This window comes from Sitophilus oryzae, unplaced genomic scaffold (assembly GCF_002938485.1).
Source record: "Sitophilus oryzae breed Bouriz unplaced genomic scaffold, Soryzae_2.0 scaffold_1442_pilon_pilon, whole genome shotgun sequence".
Classification (NCBI taxonomy): domain Eukaryota; kingdom Metazoa; phylum Arthropoda; class Insecta; order Coleoptera; family Curculionidae; genus Sitophilus; species Sitophilus oryzae.
Genome location: NW_022146107.1, coordinates 2,416,769 through 2,432,284, shown reverse-complemented (window position 1 = coordinate 2,432,284; position 15,516 = coordinate 2,416,769). Strand labels below are relative to the sequence as shown.

Here is a 15,516-nt window from a genome sequence, read left to right as displayed (position 1 = left end):
AATCGCAACATTTTGAGAACCGCCGGTAGATATTGCCAATTACATCCGATTACCCGGATCAAGCCCGGATTTCAGTTAATTCGACGCACTGTGTTGCCATATGGACAAGAAAGTATATGTTTACAAGTAAGTCATAAAATCACAACACCTGAAGAGTTTGCAGAGATGCATTATATTTTTAAGATTGTGATATTATTACATAAAATAAATTAAAAGTTAAATGTTTAAAAGTTAAATTTAAAAACTTACCCAACAATAAAAAAGATATTTATCACAGATCGATGTAACTGCGACAGTTCTCTTTTTCGATACACACTTAACTAAAATACACTTCATTGTGCTGCTTTACTTGTACGTGCTATTATAAAAACTGCTAAAATAACAGTCCCCATTTAGGCTTCATCACAATTTGAACCACTGATTTACAAAAAACATTGAAAAGCACACATTACACATTACTTTGAATATCCTTCTGAATGAATAAATGTTGAGAATTATTGTCTCTTACCGCCACTTTACGAACTACTGTCAATCTAAGAAAATACATGTTTCACTCAACAATTTTAAATACGTATTTTGCTTTTTCGCTATTTTTTCGATGTATTTCGACAATTCCGTCAACAGTCCAACCGTCGGCCAAGACAGCCACGCATCACTGGTTGGTAATTGCTCACTGCTTCTTTGTCACGCCGGCGTGTCGAGCTTCCGTCATGCGAGGTTGCCGTAGTTTCAACAATTTCAAATTCAAGACACTCGAAGCAATCAAATTCTTATTAAATTTTAAAAATAAAACAGAAAAACATGAAAGGAAACAAACAAAACACAAATGAATTGATTATCGATAAGGTCACAAAAAAGAAATTTCTAAAATGTTTATCGTAATTCAGAATTCAATATATCGAAAACAGCCCGACGAATAATCAATTCATTTTCGTTTTGTTTGTTTCCTTTCATGTTTCTCTGTTTTATTTTTAAAATTTAATACAAATTTGATTGCTTCGAATGTCTTGAATTTGAAATTGTTGTAACTACAGCAACGTTGCTTAACATCGTCGTCTGACGCAAGCCTGCCACGACGGCGCGGCTCAAAGGACCAGTTCACACGTGGCACTCTTGGCCGACGCGCGACGTTTGGGCTGTCAAAATACATCGCAAAAATAGCGAAAAAAACAAAATACGTATTTAAAATTGTGAGTGAAACATGTCTTAGATTGAAAGTAGTTCGTAAAGTGGCGATAGAGACGGTATTCAAAGTAATGTGCGCTTTTCAAGGTGTTTTGTAAATCAGTGGTTCAAATAAAACAGAGAAACATGAAAGAAAAAAATATTTAATTCTAAATTACGATAAACATTTTAGGAATTTCTTTTTTGTGACCTGGTTGTGAATAATATGATGAATCATTTTCGTAAACGTCATAAACGTAATGTTTTAGTTAATTTTCGGTGGTTTTTGTTAAGTTTTCATTGAAAGGGTAAGACTAAAAATAATTAATGTGTTTTTTTTCTATAATAATTATTAATAATGAGCACTGATAAAATAATAATAAATTTAACATTCCTAATTTTTGAGTAGAAATTTTTCTATGAATTTATAAATGTAGAACTATGTAGAATGTGGATAACATAGGAGGTTGCAACACTGCAAGGTTTAGATACACCGTAGAGAAATCTCAGGTGAATAAACAAGTGGTACTAAAAAGTTTTTTCAAATTTCCCGGAAAATGTCAAGAAAAATTTTAAATTTTCAACATTTTTTTTTCGCAAAAAAAACCTCATAGGCGTGTTTCTGGGGTTGAACTATACTACCAGTTAAAATATTTGCACTTATTTCTGGGACACCCTGTATAATATGGATGAGTCAGGACTATCAACGGTGCAAAGACCATCTAAAATTTTTGCCACGAAAGGACGGAAACAGGTTGGAACAATCACCAGTGCTGAGCGTGGTGCTCATACAACTGTTGTATGTTGTATGAACGCAATAGGCTCATTCATTCCCCCCGCAATGATATTTGCAAGAAAAAATTCAAAGCCAGAGTTGACGGATCATGCACCCACCGGGACTCTTCAACTATGTCAAGAATCCGGCTGAATGACTGGAATGTTATTTGAAAAATGGTTATCGCACTTCGTAAAATATTCCAATGCATCCGTGGATAGAAAAGTTCTGCTAATCCTTGATGGTCATTCTAGCCATAAATATCTACCAGCTCTAGAATATGCGAAGAAACATGGTGTTGTTTTGCTATGCACACCACCTCACTGTACTCACCGTATCCAGCCTTTAGACGTAAGTTTTTTTGGACCTTTATCAAACTACTATAATCAAGCAATTACCAAATGGATGAAGGCAAATCCGGCCAGAACAGTGACGGCGTTTCAAGTTGGGCAACTATTTTCGGAAGCCTATGAAAAAGCGGCTGTTATGGGCAATGCAGTTAGTGGCTTTAAAACCACCGGCATTTACCCTCCAAATCCAGACATTTTTCCGGAATGGATGTTTTCTCCTTCTGATGTCACGAACCTGGTCTTAGAAGAACCATCAGATCAAACTGATCTCACTGAACCTGGATGTTCAGGTTTGCAAAATCAAATTAAAAAGCATCCATTAGAAATGGATACTTTTCAACAATCGACAAACTCAGAACAAGAAACAGAATACTAGATAGTAAGGCTAGAAGAGATAAAACCCACTCCAAAAGCCGTGGAAATAAAAAACAAAAGAAAGAGAAGAAGCCAAGGTCCGTTGGTTTTAACTTCAACACCAAATTTAGATGAATTAAAAGAGAAGGCAGAAAAACAAAAAATACCGACGAAAAAATTTAGGTCTAAGAGACAAAAAGTGTCGCTCGATATAATGAATCGTTTTGAAGACACAGAAAATGAAGAAAATCACGATCCTTTTTCCACTACTAGCGACGACAACGATGAGGTTGCTTGCATCTACTGCAATGACCTTTATTCGCGATCGAAACCTATGGAAATGTGGGTAAAATGCCCGTCATGCATGAAATGGTCTCACATTGAATGCGCCGGAATAGATCCAAAAGCTAAGATGTTTACTTGTGATATATGTGTTTGATCTTCAACATAGTAGTCGATGTATGTGATAAAAATGAGTTTATTTTTGCAGTGTTTAGTCCTGTCATTTTATCCGAGTATATGTGCCTAAAATGACATAGAGTATATTAGGTTAAGATTATTAATTTAAATATGTTTGTATTTGTTTAAGTCAGTAAATGTTCCTATACTAACTTGATAAATGTTCCTATGTTATTTGTTCCTATTCTGGTTGTTGTCGTTTGTAAAATAAAAAAGTTATAGAGTTTATTCTAAAAAGTATGTCATTTTAGGCGAAATTCCCCTAATAGGTGCCAAGGGGGGTATTGACATTGAGCTTTCTGTGGCTGGTGGTGTTTGCGGTTGTGGCTGTAGAAACAAAAAGTTTTTCAGAAAGTCAAAATATAACATTTGAAAATACTTTGTTTGAAGAATACCCATGTGTTTGAAAATAGTGTTTTTTTTTAGAACATAAAATACTACATTCCCAACTCAAGATTCTTGTCCCCATTCGCAGCTCTCCAGCCTAATAAGGCCATTAGCCGCTCTTCCGTATCATTTAAAGGAATGGCTTTTGAGGGACCACCCCCAGTCTTTTCTCCCTCGATTCTAAGTTGGGCAGCTTTGCTTTTAACTTTTGACTTCTATAGAGTTACAGCCTAGGAGAATTATCACAACTTCTATACTTATCACTTACTTAGTATTTAAGCATTATATTATAATTTAATATTGATAATAACTTAAGTAACATACCGCATTCCACTTCTCAGCGGTTCTTACACCAAAACCCATCGCATTTAGATTAGTGGCTAGCTGATTCCACAACTGATTATTGGCACTAGCATCGCCATCAGAGTGCCCAAATTTGGGGCTTATTACTGAAGGGTTTTCTTCCATATAATCAACAATTACTCTCCACTGCATAGGATGAGTTTTAAAATCACGCTCTGAAATTGTTTAAACTTATCACTAAGTATCTACATGGTACCTATTAAGACCCTATTTGTCCGCTTGCCCTTTTATAAATATAGGATATTTGTAATTTGTAAATAACTTACCGATAATTAATTTAATTCCAAACTCCAACAAAAAAAAACTCGAAGAGTAAACAAACTTATTCAGCAAGTCGTAAATACCGTAAATCATAAATATAAAACAAAAACACTGCACCTAACCTATAAAAAAACAATTATTTTAAAAATTGAAGAATAGAAGATTTGATGGTGCATTAGAAAAGGATAGAAACAATGTCTCCATCAAAGCAAGACCTAAATCCGAACGACCTATGCCGAACGACCACCGAACGGGACACGAGAGGGGCCGAAGTGGCATACAGAAAGTGACCTCTACAGAATAGCATTTTGTGATAATAGAAAGAAATTTCTTTTATAGAGAGAAATCTCCATGTCTATGGCGTTAAAGAATACGCCTGCAGAGATATAGAAGAGATAGAGAATGAGCGTCAACATGCGGGCAGCAGGTCTAATCAAGTTGGGCGCCATATTCAGGTGCGTATTCATTATCCGAACGAACGAACGAACGAATGAAAGTGCGGTATATTTAGACGGGGACCGAACGCATGCGGCCGTTCGTTCGGTCGTGCGCTCGACCATCCGCTTCGGGTCGTTACATCAAAGGCGTTCGCCTGCGTGCGCTTTCAGATTTAAGGTGCGTATTCATTATCCGAACGAACGAACGAACGAACGAATGAAAGTGCGGTATATTTAGACGGGGACCGAACGCATGCGGCCGTTCGTTCGTTCGTGCACTCGACCATCCGCTTCGAGTCGGTACATCAAAGGCGTTTAGACGTCATAGTACAAAGAATACAAGGTATGATCGATAGCGGCTCCAATTTCGTTCAGTTCGCGCATACCACCTGTGACGTCACTAGGAAAATAATGAATAAATAAAAAATAAAGAAAGTTGACAGGAGATCTGCAATTTTTGGGGTTATGGTTAAGAATTGTTTATTTTAAGACTTTTTAGTTCGTTTAATTTAATAATTACTAAAACCAGCAGTTCCAAAAATATATTTAAAAATAATAATTATCTATTAACATGGATTTGGACGATAGGTAAGAATACTGAATTTATTTCTATATTCGGTATAAAATTGTTTATTAGGTTTTTAGTTTGCGATGTTTATGGTAAATAATTTTCATTTTCATTGCCTCTGAATTCACATGAGGACAGAGTTGAGGATATCTATGGAAAAGTAACCACAAGAGGAATTGTTACATCATTTAAAAAATATTGGGAAGTTTATTGTTTCCCATCGAAAAGTAGAAAATGCCAATGCAGATGAACGTATTGTAATTGTGATAGAAGTAATTCTAAGGGTGAAGTTTATTATAATTAGTGGAAGTAATACCAAGGGTGAAGTTTATTATAATTAGTGACCTCTGCTTCTTTTTATATGTAGAAGTTTCTGGTTTTGAGAATAAATCGGTTGAACGACACCCAAAATTTAAAGGAAGTATTTGCATACCCAGAATATGCCCATCAAGGATTATATAGCTCAAATTTCCTTTAATGGTAGGCAATTATTCAATGCAAATTAACTTTTTAAGTGACTAAAATATTAAATAGTTTACAATATGGTATATCACTAAAAATATATTACTTTTAGGTACAATTAGGGCCCGATACATTTCAAAAAGTAGAATATTATTTTATATTAAATGAGGTATTGTACTAACAATCAATTTATATTAATAACGGAGATTAAAAAATACAGAATAAATAGTTCTTTTTCTTATACTACAAAAATAAACTATAGAATACAACAGTATTTAAAAAAAAATAAAAAGTGATGTTCCGGCCGAGATTCGAACTCCGGTCTCTCGCTTCCTAGCCCGACTCCTTATGCACTGCTCCATAGTAACTTGCTTAGCGATAATTCAATGACGGTATATAAACAAAAAAAAACAGGTTTATAACAATATCTTGACGATTTGAACTGGCACGCGAATGAAGAAATGCGTGCGGTCTTCTCGTGCGGTTCTATCGTGCGGTCCCCGTCCATACCACTAGCGAACATTCGTTCGTTCGTTCGTTCGTTCGTGCGGATAATGAATACGCACCTTTCTAGGTCTCCGTATCATTTTGTATATAGGTGGTAATCTATAAGGAATCAAATATCAATTTGCTGTTTTCAACTATACAGGGGGCAATTTAAATTTAGTGAAATTCTATTATTTATTATGGATGTATAAATACCTATCAGTAGATATATAGCTGTAGAACATTAATATGATTTATTTAATTATCATCAGTTTCAAAATTGCGTACAATATTGGTATATAAAACACTAAATATACGAATATTCTGACAAAAGACGCTACGAACAGATGACCTTTTCTTAGTCGTAACACTCGAAATGCCATTAAATAAGTATTTACAATTATTTAATGTTTACTTATGTACTAAATTACGTGTTTCAATTTAAAATTTTTGCAAATATGGTAAAAATTGTTCTAAACAACTTTTTGTTCAAGTTGTATATTCATAAAACACTTGGTTCATAATTATTTTTGATGATTGCCTTGTATTTTTAATATAAACCTAGAAAAATATGTTTTTGTTTTATTTTTTTATTTTATTTTTTGATTTGTCCCTTCAAATACCAGATGATCGAATAAAAACGGCGTCAGCGATGGCTATGAAATGAAGATCGCTGTCATTTTATATGTAAAATTATATGGGAAATGTCATCGATTGTCATTTAATGTTCCATCTCTGACGCCGTTTTTATTCGATCATACGGTATTACTGTTACATAACATGTTCTCTAACAAATATTTTCATAATACATAAACATCATTGATTTTATTAAGGATATTATTATTAGTATTTATCCTGGTTTTCGTCGACAATAAAAACTCTAAATCTTCTAACAGAACATCAATTTTATATTTCGTAAAATTATTTTGATACAAATTCAATTTGTCAAAATTCAAGTCATTAATATATTGATAAATAACCCCGGACTATTCCTAAATATTTTATTATAAAAAAAACTGTTACCGATAAGTTTGTAAAACACATTATGGTTTGTCTTAATACTAGGAAAAATAATTTATTTTTTGCACAAAAGAAGCTTGCCGATCCTTATTTGTCCATAATAAAATTCTGTATGTACAATATACATATACCTAATTTATTATTAAGAAAATTAGATTATATGAACTCAGAATTTTAAGAAATTTTTTTTAAGATAAAATAGTTTCTTTTCAACTGTAATACTTTGGCCTGTATTTTATCTATTTAAAAACATGGAATTGACAATCCCCTTACTAAATAAAATACATACTGGAAGGTACTGATTAAGTTTCACTGCATCAAATACCTTTGCTATAAATCCTGGCTCACAATCACCTGGCCATTGCAAAATGCTTTTGAACTTCATCATAGATTTTACAAGAATAAAATTGAAACAAACACTCTTAAAGTAAAAGAATCCGATCACTTCATGACTAATAGTCTCATTTTTAACACTCTTTAAATATCATCTCATTAACAATTATGAATATCATATGATTTTTCTCCGTGATTTGTGGTACAGATACGAATTACTATATGCCCCATAACAGTTTTTAAATAAGAAACTTCTGTCTACAAATTTAATTTTCTTATTGGCCATAATACCCTTTCTTCCTATATAAATCTTGCCATTTTTTCAGTCCAATGTTCCTTGTTTTTACAGTTGTAGGAATACTAAAAATGTTGACTATAGAACTCGATACTATGTCTGAAAAAGCCTTCATACCTGTAACTGTGCATAAATCTAGTTAACTCAATTCTTCTCCTCTTGACACTCTACACTGCTGCTGCTAATGTTAGAAATATTTAGCACAAAGCTACAACTACCTACAACAAACTTTACAATAAAAATGTTAAATTTTCGCTGTTCGATTAAAATACCCTATCTTATGTTTTCTTTTCCTACAAATAATCTTCTTGTCAAGTAAGGACCAAACTGTTTGCCTGAGTGATACAATATTTGACATATTTCTGGTACACTTGAACTTGTGCTTTTATGGACACTATAAGAGTGCACTGTTTTACAGAAGCACGAACGTTGATACCAAGTATTTTCTTCCTCCACACGTAATAAAAACATCCTCTTTAAATGGTCACATCGCACACTTATTTTTGATCATTCCCAATTACAATCACCAAATCGCCTTTAGGAAAACTAAAAATAAACAGTTTTGGATCATCTGTAAACACGGTTATGTTGTATAAACTTACACATGAAAACTAATCATTTTTCCCGGCGTATATAATTGCGTAATAATTGAGATAATAATAAATTTTAACTAGATAACAACACAAACGAAAAAAAAACACAAAAAAAACAAACAGATGTCAATTAAAGAGGGGAAGTGACAGCGAGACCTGGAAGAAGTCTGCCATCTTGCCGTCGACAAAAATTTGGATACGCACTCGTCGAAGCTCATTCTCCCACTTCCATATCTCTGCAATAAACTCTACTATCGCCGTCCTCCGATAGAAATGGATAATAGAATACTATTATAGATTTCTATATGATACGGAGTCCCACTGCCGGAGTTCTCTCTGGGACTACTAATTCTTGTACTACTTTTTCTTTTATCGCAATGGTACATACATACATAGTGATAGTTACATACAAAGCAAGTTAAATAAAACCTTGTAAAAAGTTGATTTTTACCCTTGTTGCATATGGCGCAAATGTTATTTTTGTATAGAAAACCAGAGGAACATGAATAAATAGGCCCCTTTCGGGTATTTTTTTATTGTCTTAAAATGATCATTTAGACCCAAAAAGCACCTCTGCAAAATATTTTTAAAATATATGCCGTAATAAATGGTTAAAATTCAAATTGATGAGAAGCCCGCTAAAACGTCGACTTTGACCTCGCTCACTATAGTGACGTCACGAGGTATTATTTTGTTTTGACATTCTATTGAGTTACGATTTTCGGCAAGGTTTTTTACTAATTTTCGAATGCAAAATGATTTATCGATACTGTATGGTAACAGGTTGCAAAAGTACGACACTTTCCACTCCTGGAAAAACATTTAACATTAGCCTATCGAAGAGAAACAGCGAAAAATCTGGCTCTACAAAATAAGACGCCAAGCCTTAAGTTCTCCAAAAATCTATATCTACCTTTGTGAAAACCATTTAAAGTAAGTATTTATTTAAATTTGAAAAGCAAAGTTAAATTAGAAATTTATTTTTAAGTTAGTTGATAAATACAAATATAAAACAATAGGAAAATAAGGAATAAGTGTTGAACTAACCTCACTTTTATTTTTATGGAATTTATAAATAGTAATTTTTTTCTAGTTGGAGCTATTGGTTGGTTCTAGTTGGAGTATTGCAAATTATATGGAATGGAAAATGGTGTATGTTGAAAAACAAATGAAAAAGATGTAGTTCCCCATAAGTTTTTGCTTGTCACCAAGATAGAAAACAGACTAAATGCTGGATTCAGAGTTCCGTAGCCGTATCGATAGCCGTAAGACGTAAGGCATTTAAAGAATCGATTCATAGCTGCCGTAAGACGTAACGATATATTTACCGTAGGCATGCGCGTTGGTTTCTATCGGATTCTGCATGTCTTGTCAATGTCATTGTCAGTATTGTCTATTCTCTTCTGTGGTATTGGTATCGTCATTTGTCATTTTTTACGTTTCTATTAAGCTTGTTTCATATAGATGCGAATCGCGAATTGCGAAAAGCGATTTGCCAAAAAATATTCGCAAAATTTGGACCTATTTCATACAGTCGCGAATTTTTAGGGACATTTCATTTTTGCTCCACTGAAAGTTACCAAAAAAAATCATAACCTGGAGATGACTTAATTTGTTTTATACATATTTATTCGCGTTTACGATCTTTATTTTATATTTTATAGCATACAATATGAGTTTAAATTTGTTTAATGATTATGAATATCGATTACGATTGTGGGATTGGAACAGATTAAGGCGCAAAATTGCCATTTACTTATTGTTAAAACGTAGAAGAGTACGGGTTTATAGCACAGGTCATTTATGGGTCATTTGGGACATGTGAAATATTCAAATTTTGTAAGCAACAAGGTGCTTATCGCAATTTAATTCAAGAAATAAGGACAAAAGATGAGAAAAAATTTAGGAATTTTCACAGATTGTCTGTACAGGAGTTTGATAACTTGGTTGAAGTTGAAAAATTGTCACGATATATATCAAAAACAGGTAAAGGTGTGGATCCGGTGGCTGACCTTGAAGCCCATATTTGCTGCATTTGATCATCGATACTACGCAAGCGCACATCGTCGATGTTGCCAAATTGCAGTTTATTTTCGAATTATTTTTAGTTAAAAACAAATGTTTACAAAATCTATAATTAATTTTATAATTTCAGATTTATCTTGATATCAAAAATTAAGGTAAGAAGGATAATGAAGATTGTGAAATGAAAGTATTATGAATATATAAAATTTTAATAATAATAACATTTATTTATATATTTACATTAGAATTTAGAATTAAAAATTATCATTTACGGATTTTTTCTTAATGGTTTTAAACTTATTAGAATTATTTTTTTTCTTTCAAGTTATTTCATTTCAAGTTATTTACAGGCAACTATAGTTTTGATTATATGTATTGATGTATTGAAGTGTGCCATGACGAGTCTTATAGAACAATACACGTCAATGGGAGATAGAGGTAACATTTTACCTATAATGTTACTAATTTAATATACTTTGATTATAATGTTTGTATCATAATTTCTTAAAAATATCAAGTTAGTGGATTAATAGCAATTTTAGACATATATTTTATTGAAGAGTGTGTTGATAAGACTAAAATAAGCTTTATGTTTTATCTTTTTCTCTTTAGAAGGGAGATAGTTTGTGTCGTAGAATACATTACAGTATTTAATATCGTGTACTTTGATATTCTTTTCTTAATTTACTGTAATTTCTTGTTTCCTATAATGCCAAATCCTGACAATATGGTGAAGGTTGAGTTTTGATCTGATATTAATATGATTAATATTAAGATCTTTCTTATAATATTTGTTATGTCTTAATCTTAGTACTATATTATGCTTTGTCTGGAAAATAAATGTTAAAATATCTTAATTTTGCATATCCTATTCCATCCTTCCATTAGGAAAAATATAGTTTATAAATCATATATGCTAAGAAAATCACATAAATTAGTTGTAAGAATAGAGAAATCTTAAGGTAGCAGAAAAATTAATGCAATATATGTATAAGCAGAATTAAACAAGGTAAAACTGTTAATGTTGCTGAAGCTGATTCTACAATTTTAATTACGGATGCTAAAAGGCCTTTTAAGGCCTCCGTAGTTTTGATGGAATGTTAAAAAAAATCTATTATGAACATGACATGGAGCTACAGCATTTAAAAATTTTAAAAAAAGAAAAAACTTGGAATATCCCTTTTAATTTCCCGAATTTCTAATAAAGCACTTTTTAAACGTAGCATAATAATCTAGAGCAATTAGATTAATTATAAGAATCTAGAGTTTTATTTATATTTAATTTTATTGACAATGAAAATACATAATAAGCGTTCACGTGTTGTGCCAAATATTAAAATAATAATATATATATATAAATACTATACCGCGTACTATGATTGAAAAAAAATAGCGTCAGCGATGACTATGAAATGAAGATAGCTGTCATTTTATATGGGAAATGTCCTCAATCATCATTTCCCAGCCAACTGGACGCCGTTATTTCGATCATACGGTATATATTGTCAAAAAAACACTGAAAAGCACATATTTGTTTTCTACTGAAAATAATTCCAAAATAACTTGCAATCTGACAACATCGAAGATGTGCGCATGCGTAGTGTCTGTGACTATATGCAGCAAAAACTCGTTTCAAGGTCAGCCACCGAATCCACACCATTACCCAAAAACATATTATGCACGAGAACCCATTTCAACTGGAGAAATGCTTTCAGTTACTTTGCGGCAGCGTCGTCAAAATAATCGATAACCGGATCACAACACCATTCTGCGCAAACGCGAACCTTAAAATCGCGCGAATATTCGCAAAAAGTTGAAAACACTTTAACTTTCCCGCCCCCCAAATTTTAAATCTTGCGAATCTCCAAAATCTTAAAATTTCTGACAGCGCCGCCATGATCAGTAAAATTGGACCAATGAGAGCAGTTTCGCAAAATCGCAATTCGCGATTCGCGTCTATATGAAACAAGCTTTAATTATCTATTATTTTTGTGCTTCTTCTTCACTTGGCCTAGTATTTTATAAAATTTACCAGTTTGTTTTAAGTCCTACTAAAATGGATATCGATAGTATTATTGTAGCAGGAGTTCTATTCTGCTACTTAATTTGTAAAAATCGCCGTAAAAAGCGGCTTGTTAAAATAAGGAAGATAAATACAGAAAGAGCCACAAAGGGCTTTTATAGAGCATATTTTCTTTCCATGAAGGCGAATGATCCTGATCAGTTTCATAAATATACGAGGATGTCGGTGAAGGCATTCAACAATTTATTGAATAGTTGATGCCATATTTAACAAAAAGGACGATATCTGATGGTATTAACGCATGTCCATAACGTTACAGTAAGCATATTTTAATTTAAGTTAAAAACTATATAATGTATACATTTGTACTCGTATATATATGGAATTATTTTTATTTTCAGCTACTTTTCTCAAGGAACGTCAATGCAAACAATTGCCTGGAAATACCATGTGGGTCACTCTACTGTCCACTACATAATCAAAGAGACCAGTTTACCCCACCACCCATTTGGGAAGTATTATCCAGTAAATATTTAAGACCTCCAGCTTCACAGGAAGATTGGCTAAAGATAGCAGAAGAATTTGAGAGGGAGTGGAATTTCCCTCATTGTATACGGGCACTGGACGGGAAACACGTTAAGATCCAGGCCCCGGCAAAAAGTGGCAGTCTTTTTTTTAATTATAAAAAAAACTTTTAGTATTGTGCTAATGGCGTGTTGTGATGCAAAATATAATTTCACTTTAGTTGACATTGGTGCGTATGGAAGTGAAAGTGATGGTGGTATATTTAGCAGTTCTGCATTTATATTACTGCAGTATATTTAGCAGTTCTCATGCGGGACGCTAATAGACAATAATAAATTGTATTTACCCAATCCAAAACCAACAGTGTTTAGCCAACAGTGAAATTATCCATCCATATACATTTGTTGCTGATGAAGCCTTTCCGTTAAAATCCTACATATTAAGGCGCTACCCTGGGCGAAATTTGGAAGACGATAAACGTATTTTCAATTACAGGCTCACACGAGCCCGCAGGTGCATTGAAACCAGTTTCGAAATTTTAGTCAACCGGTGGAGACTATTAAGAAATGCAATAACTGCCGATGTAAATAATATAGACTTATTTGTCAAGGCAATGGTATGTCTACATAATTATTGCAATAAGGAAACTGTAGTGGATACATATCCAGAGTTGATGGATGTAGAGACTCCTGAAGAGGTGCAGCCCCTTAAATCTGTGCGAAGATTGGCTGCAAACAGATTTTCCCGAATATTATATGATATGAGGGACAATTTAAAAAATTATTTTGTTTCGCCAGCCGGCGAAGTGCCTTGGCAAAATAATATTTTAAATCAAGGACTTATTGAATAAATGTGTTGGAATATATATTATATTGTTATATTTCTATTAGTGGACTACTATTCAAAATACTATAAAATAAAAAAATAGCGTCAGAAATTACTTCAAAATGAAGACCGCTGTCATTTCAAAGCTAACTGGACGCCATTTTGTACTCGATCATATTTACGGTAGGTGTAGTAAAAAAATAGTATACACATATGATCAACTGGCCTTTGAGGCAAAAAAGAACAATGAAATTTCACAATTATTAACCATACAAAGCATGCTTGATCATATTCTCTCTATGGGTGAAATAATATACACATTCATAAAATATTGTAACTTTATTCATTATAAGTTTCATTTAAAATCTCTACAATTTTCAATTTTTTGTGGTTCTGTTCTCGCAGTGGCATGTCGGCTAATGTTAGCCCGACATATTGTCCAAAACTTAAATTTTATTCTACCACTGATTTTTCTTTTAATGTAATTTTGTAATAATGATAATGTATCATCTACTGTATTCTTTGAATTCGTCAACTTCCTCTTTACTCCTTTGGAGGTTGACGGTCCTGGTTGCGGTGTGGTGGCTTGACTAGATGCCGTACTAGCTGTTGCTTCGGCCTGAGGTATTGTACCTGTCTCGTCATCTTCATACACCTCTATCGGCGTGTCCCATATGTTTTGTGATGACAGTGATGACACCGCCTCAAATTTGAAACTCGTCTAAAATATATTTAAATATGTAAATAAATAAAAAAAAAACTCATAATATTTTATTGAATGATCGTAAAAATATAAATGTGTCTCAATTATTTTTATATTAAAATGCATGAAAACTTACTTTCTGGACAACATGTGTTTATCCATAAACCACATTAGATCATAGAGGGGCCACACCGAATCAGGGGCCCCTGACTCTGACGGCATATTTCGAATCTGTTTCCTTTCTTTGCCATACCTTTCCCGCAGATTCCTCCATACTCGCTGAATATCCTCAACTACAATATAAAACACATTTACAATAAAAACTTTACCAAAACTTTAATAAACTGAATTGACTTACCAGAGGTGGTTAATCAGGTGGATGACACTTCTTATGGGAGAACTGGCAATGGTTGAAAACTTGACTACAAGCGATTTTCTAGGAATCTTCCTTACCGATAAATTATTGACAAGAGTGACAGATAAAACCTTGACGTTCTTTCATTATTTCAGTTCATCTCTTTTTCTTTCTAAAGTGTGCGTTGAAAGGAGACAAAAACAATTTTTGGTGACCCATAATTTGTTATTCGAACACCACTTTTCTCCTTGTCGGGTCGTTGACGTTGACTTGTCGCCATTTTATTTCTTTTATTTACACGCTGCATTTTGCTTTGGAAATTTAATACATAAATTATTTAGGCAAATATAGGTTTTTATTAAAACTCCTCGGACTAACGTGTAGGTAAGTGTTGATAATTTTTTTTTCATCTTAACATGCTCATTGTTCTCCTGATTTTAGGTGACAGAAAAGGATCATCAAATCAAATTGAATTTTATATTTTCCTTCCTATTTATCCTTCCTAAATATCAACGAGATGAGCCATCGGAAGAAAGGGACCATAGTATAAAACAGAAAGGTGATCTTTTTCTTTCCACTTCGGATATTGAAATTATCATATACTGTAGTCGTGTTCGGCATTATGCTCTGAGAAATATAGATAAACAAAGAACAACAGATATAAAGCATCCCAGAGGAAAAGAGAGGCAATACCTGTATGTACTCTCTCTGATATTTGTGAAAGTTACAGCAAAGTATTGTTGTAAATGTCAT

The 15,516-nt window shown here is 33.0% G+C and overlaps 1 protein-coding gene across 1 annotated transcript; it reads left to right on the top strand.

Annotated features, from left to right (window-relative positions):
* Positions 1 to 2,092: 2,092 nt before the first annotated feature.
* LOC115877213 lies at positions 2,093 to 2,665 on the top strand. The gene has a single exon (XM_030893372.1). The coding sequence runs from the start codon at positions 2,093 to 2,095 to the stop codon at positions 2,663 to 2,665; it is 573 nt and encodes a 190-aa protein (XP_030749232.1).
* Positions 2,666 to 15,516: the final 12,851 nt, after the last annotated feature.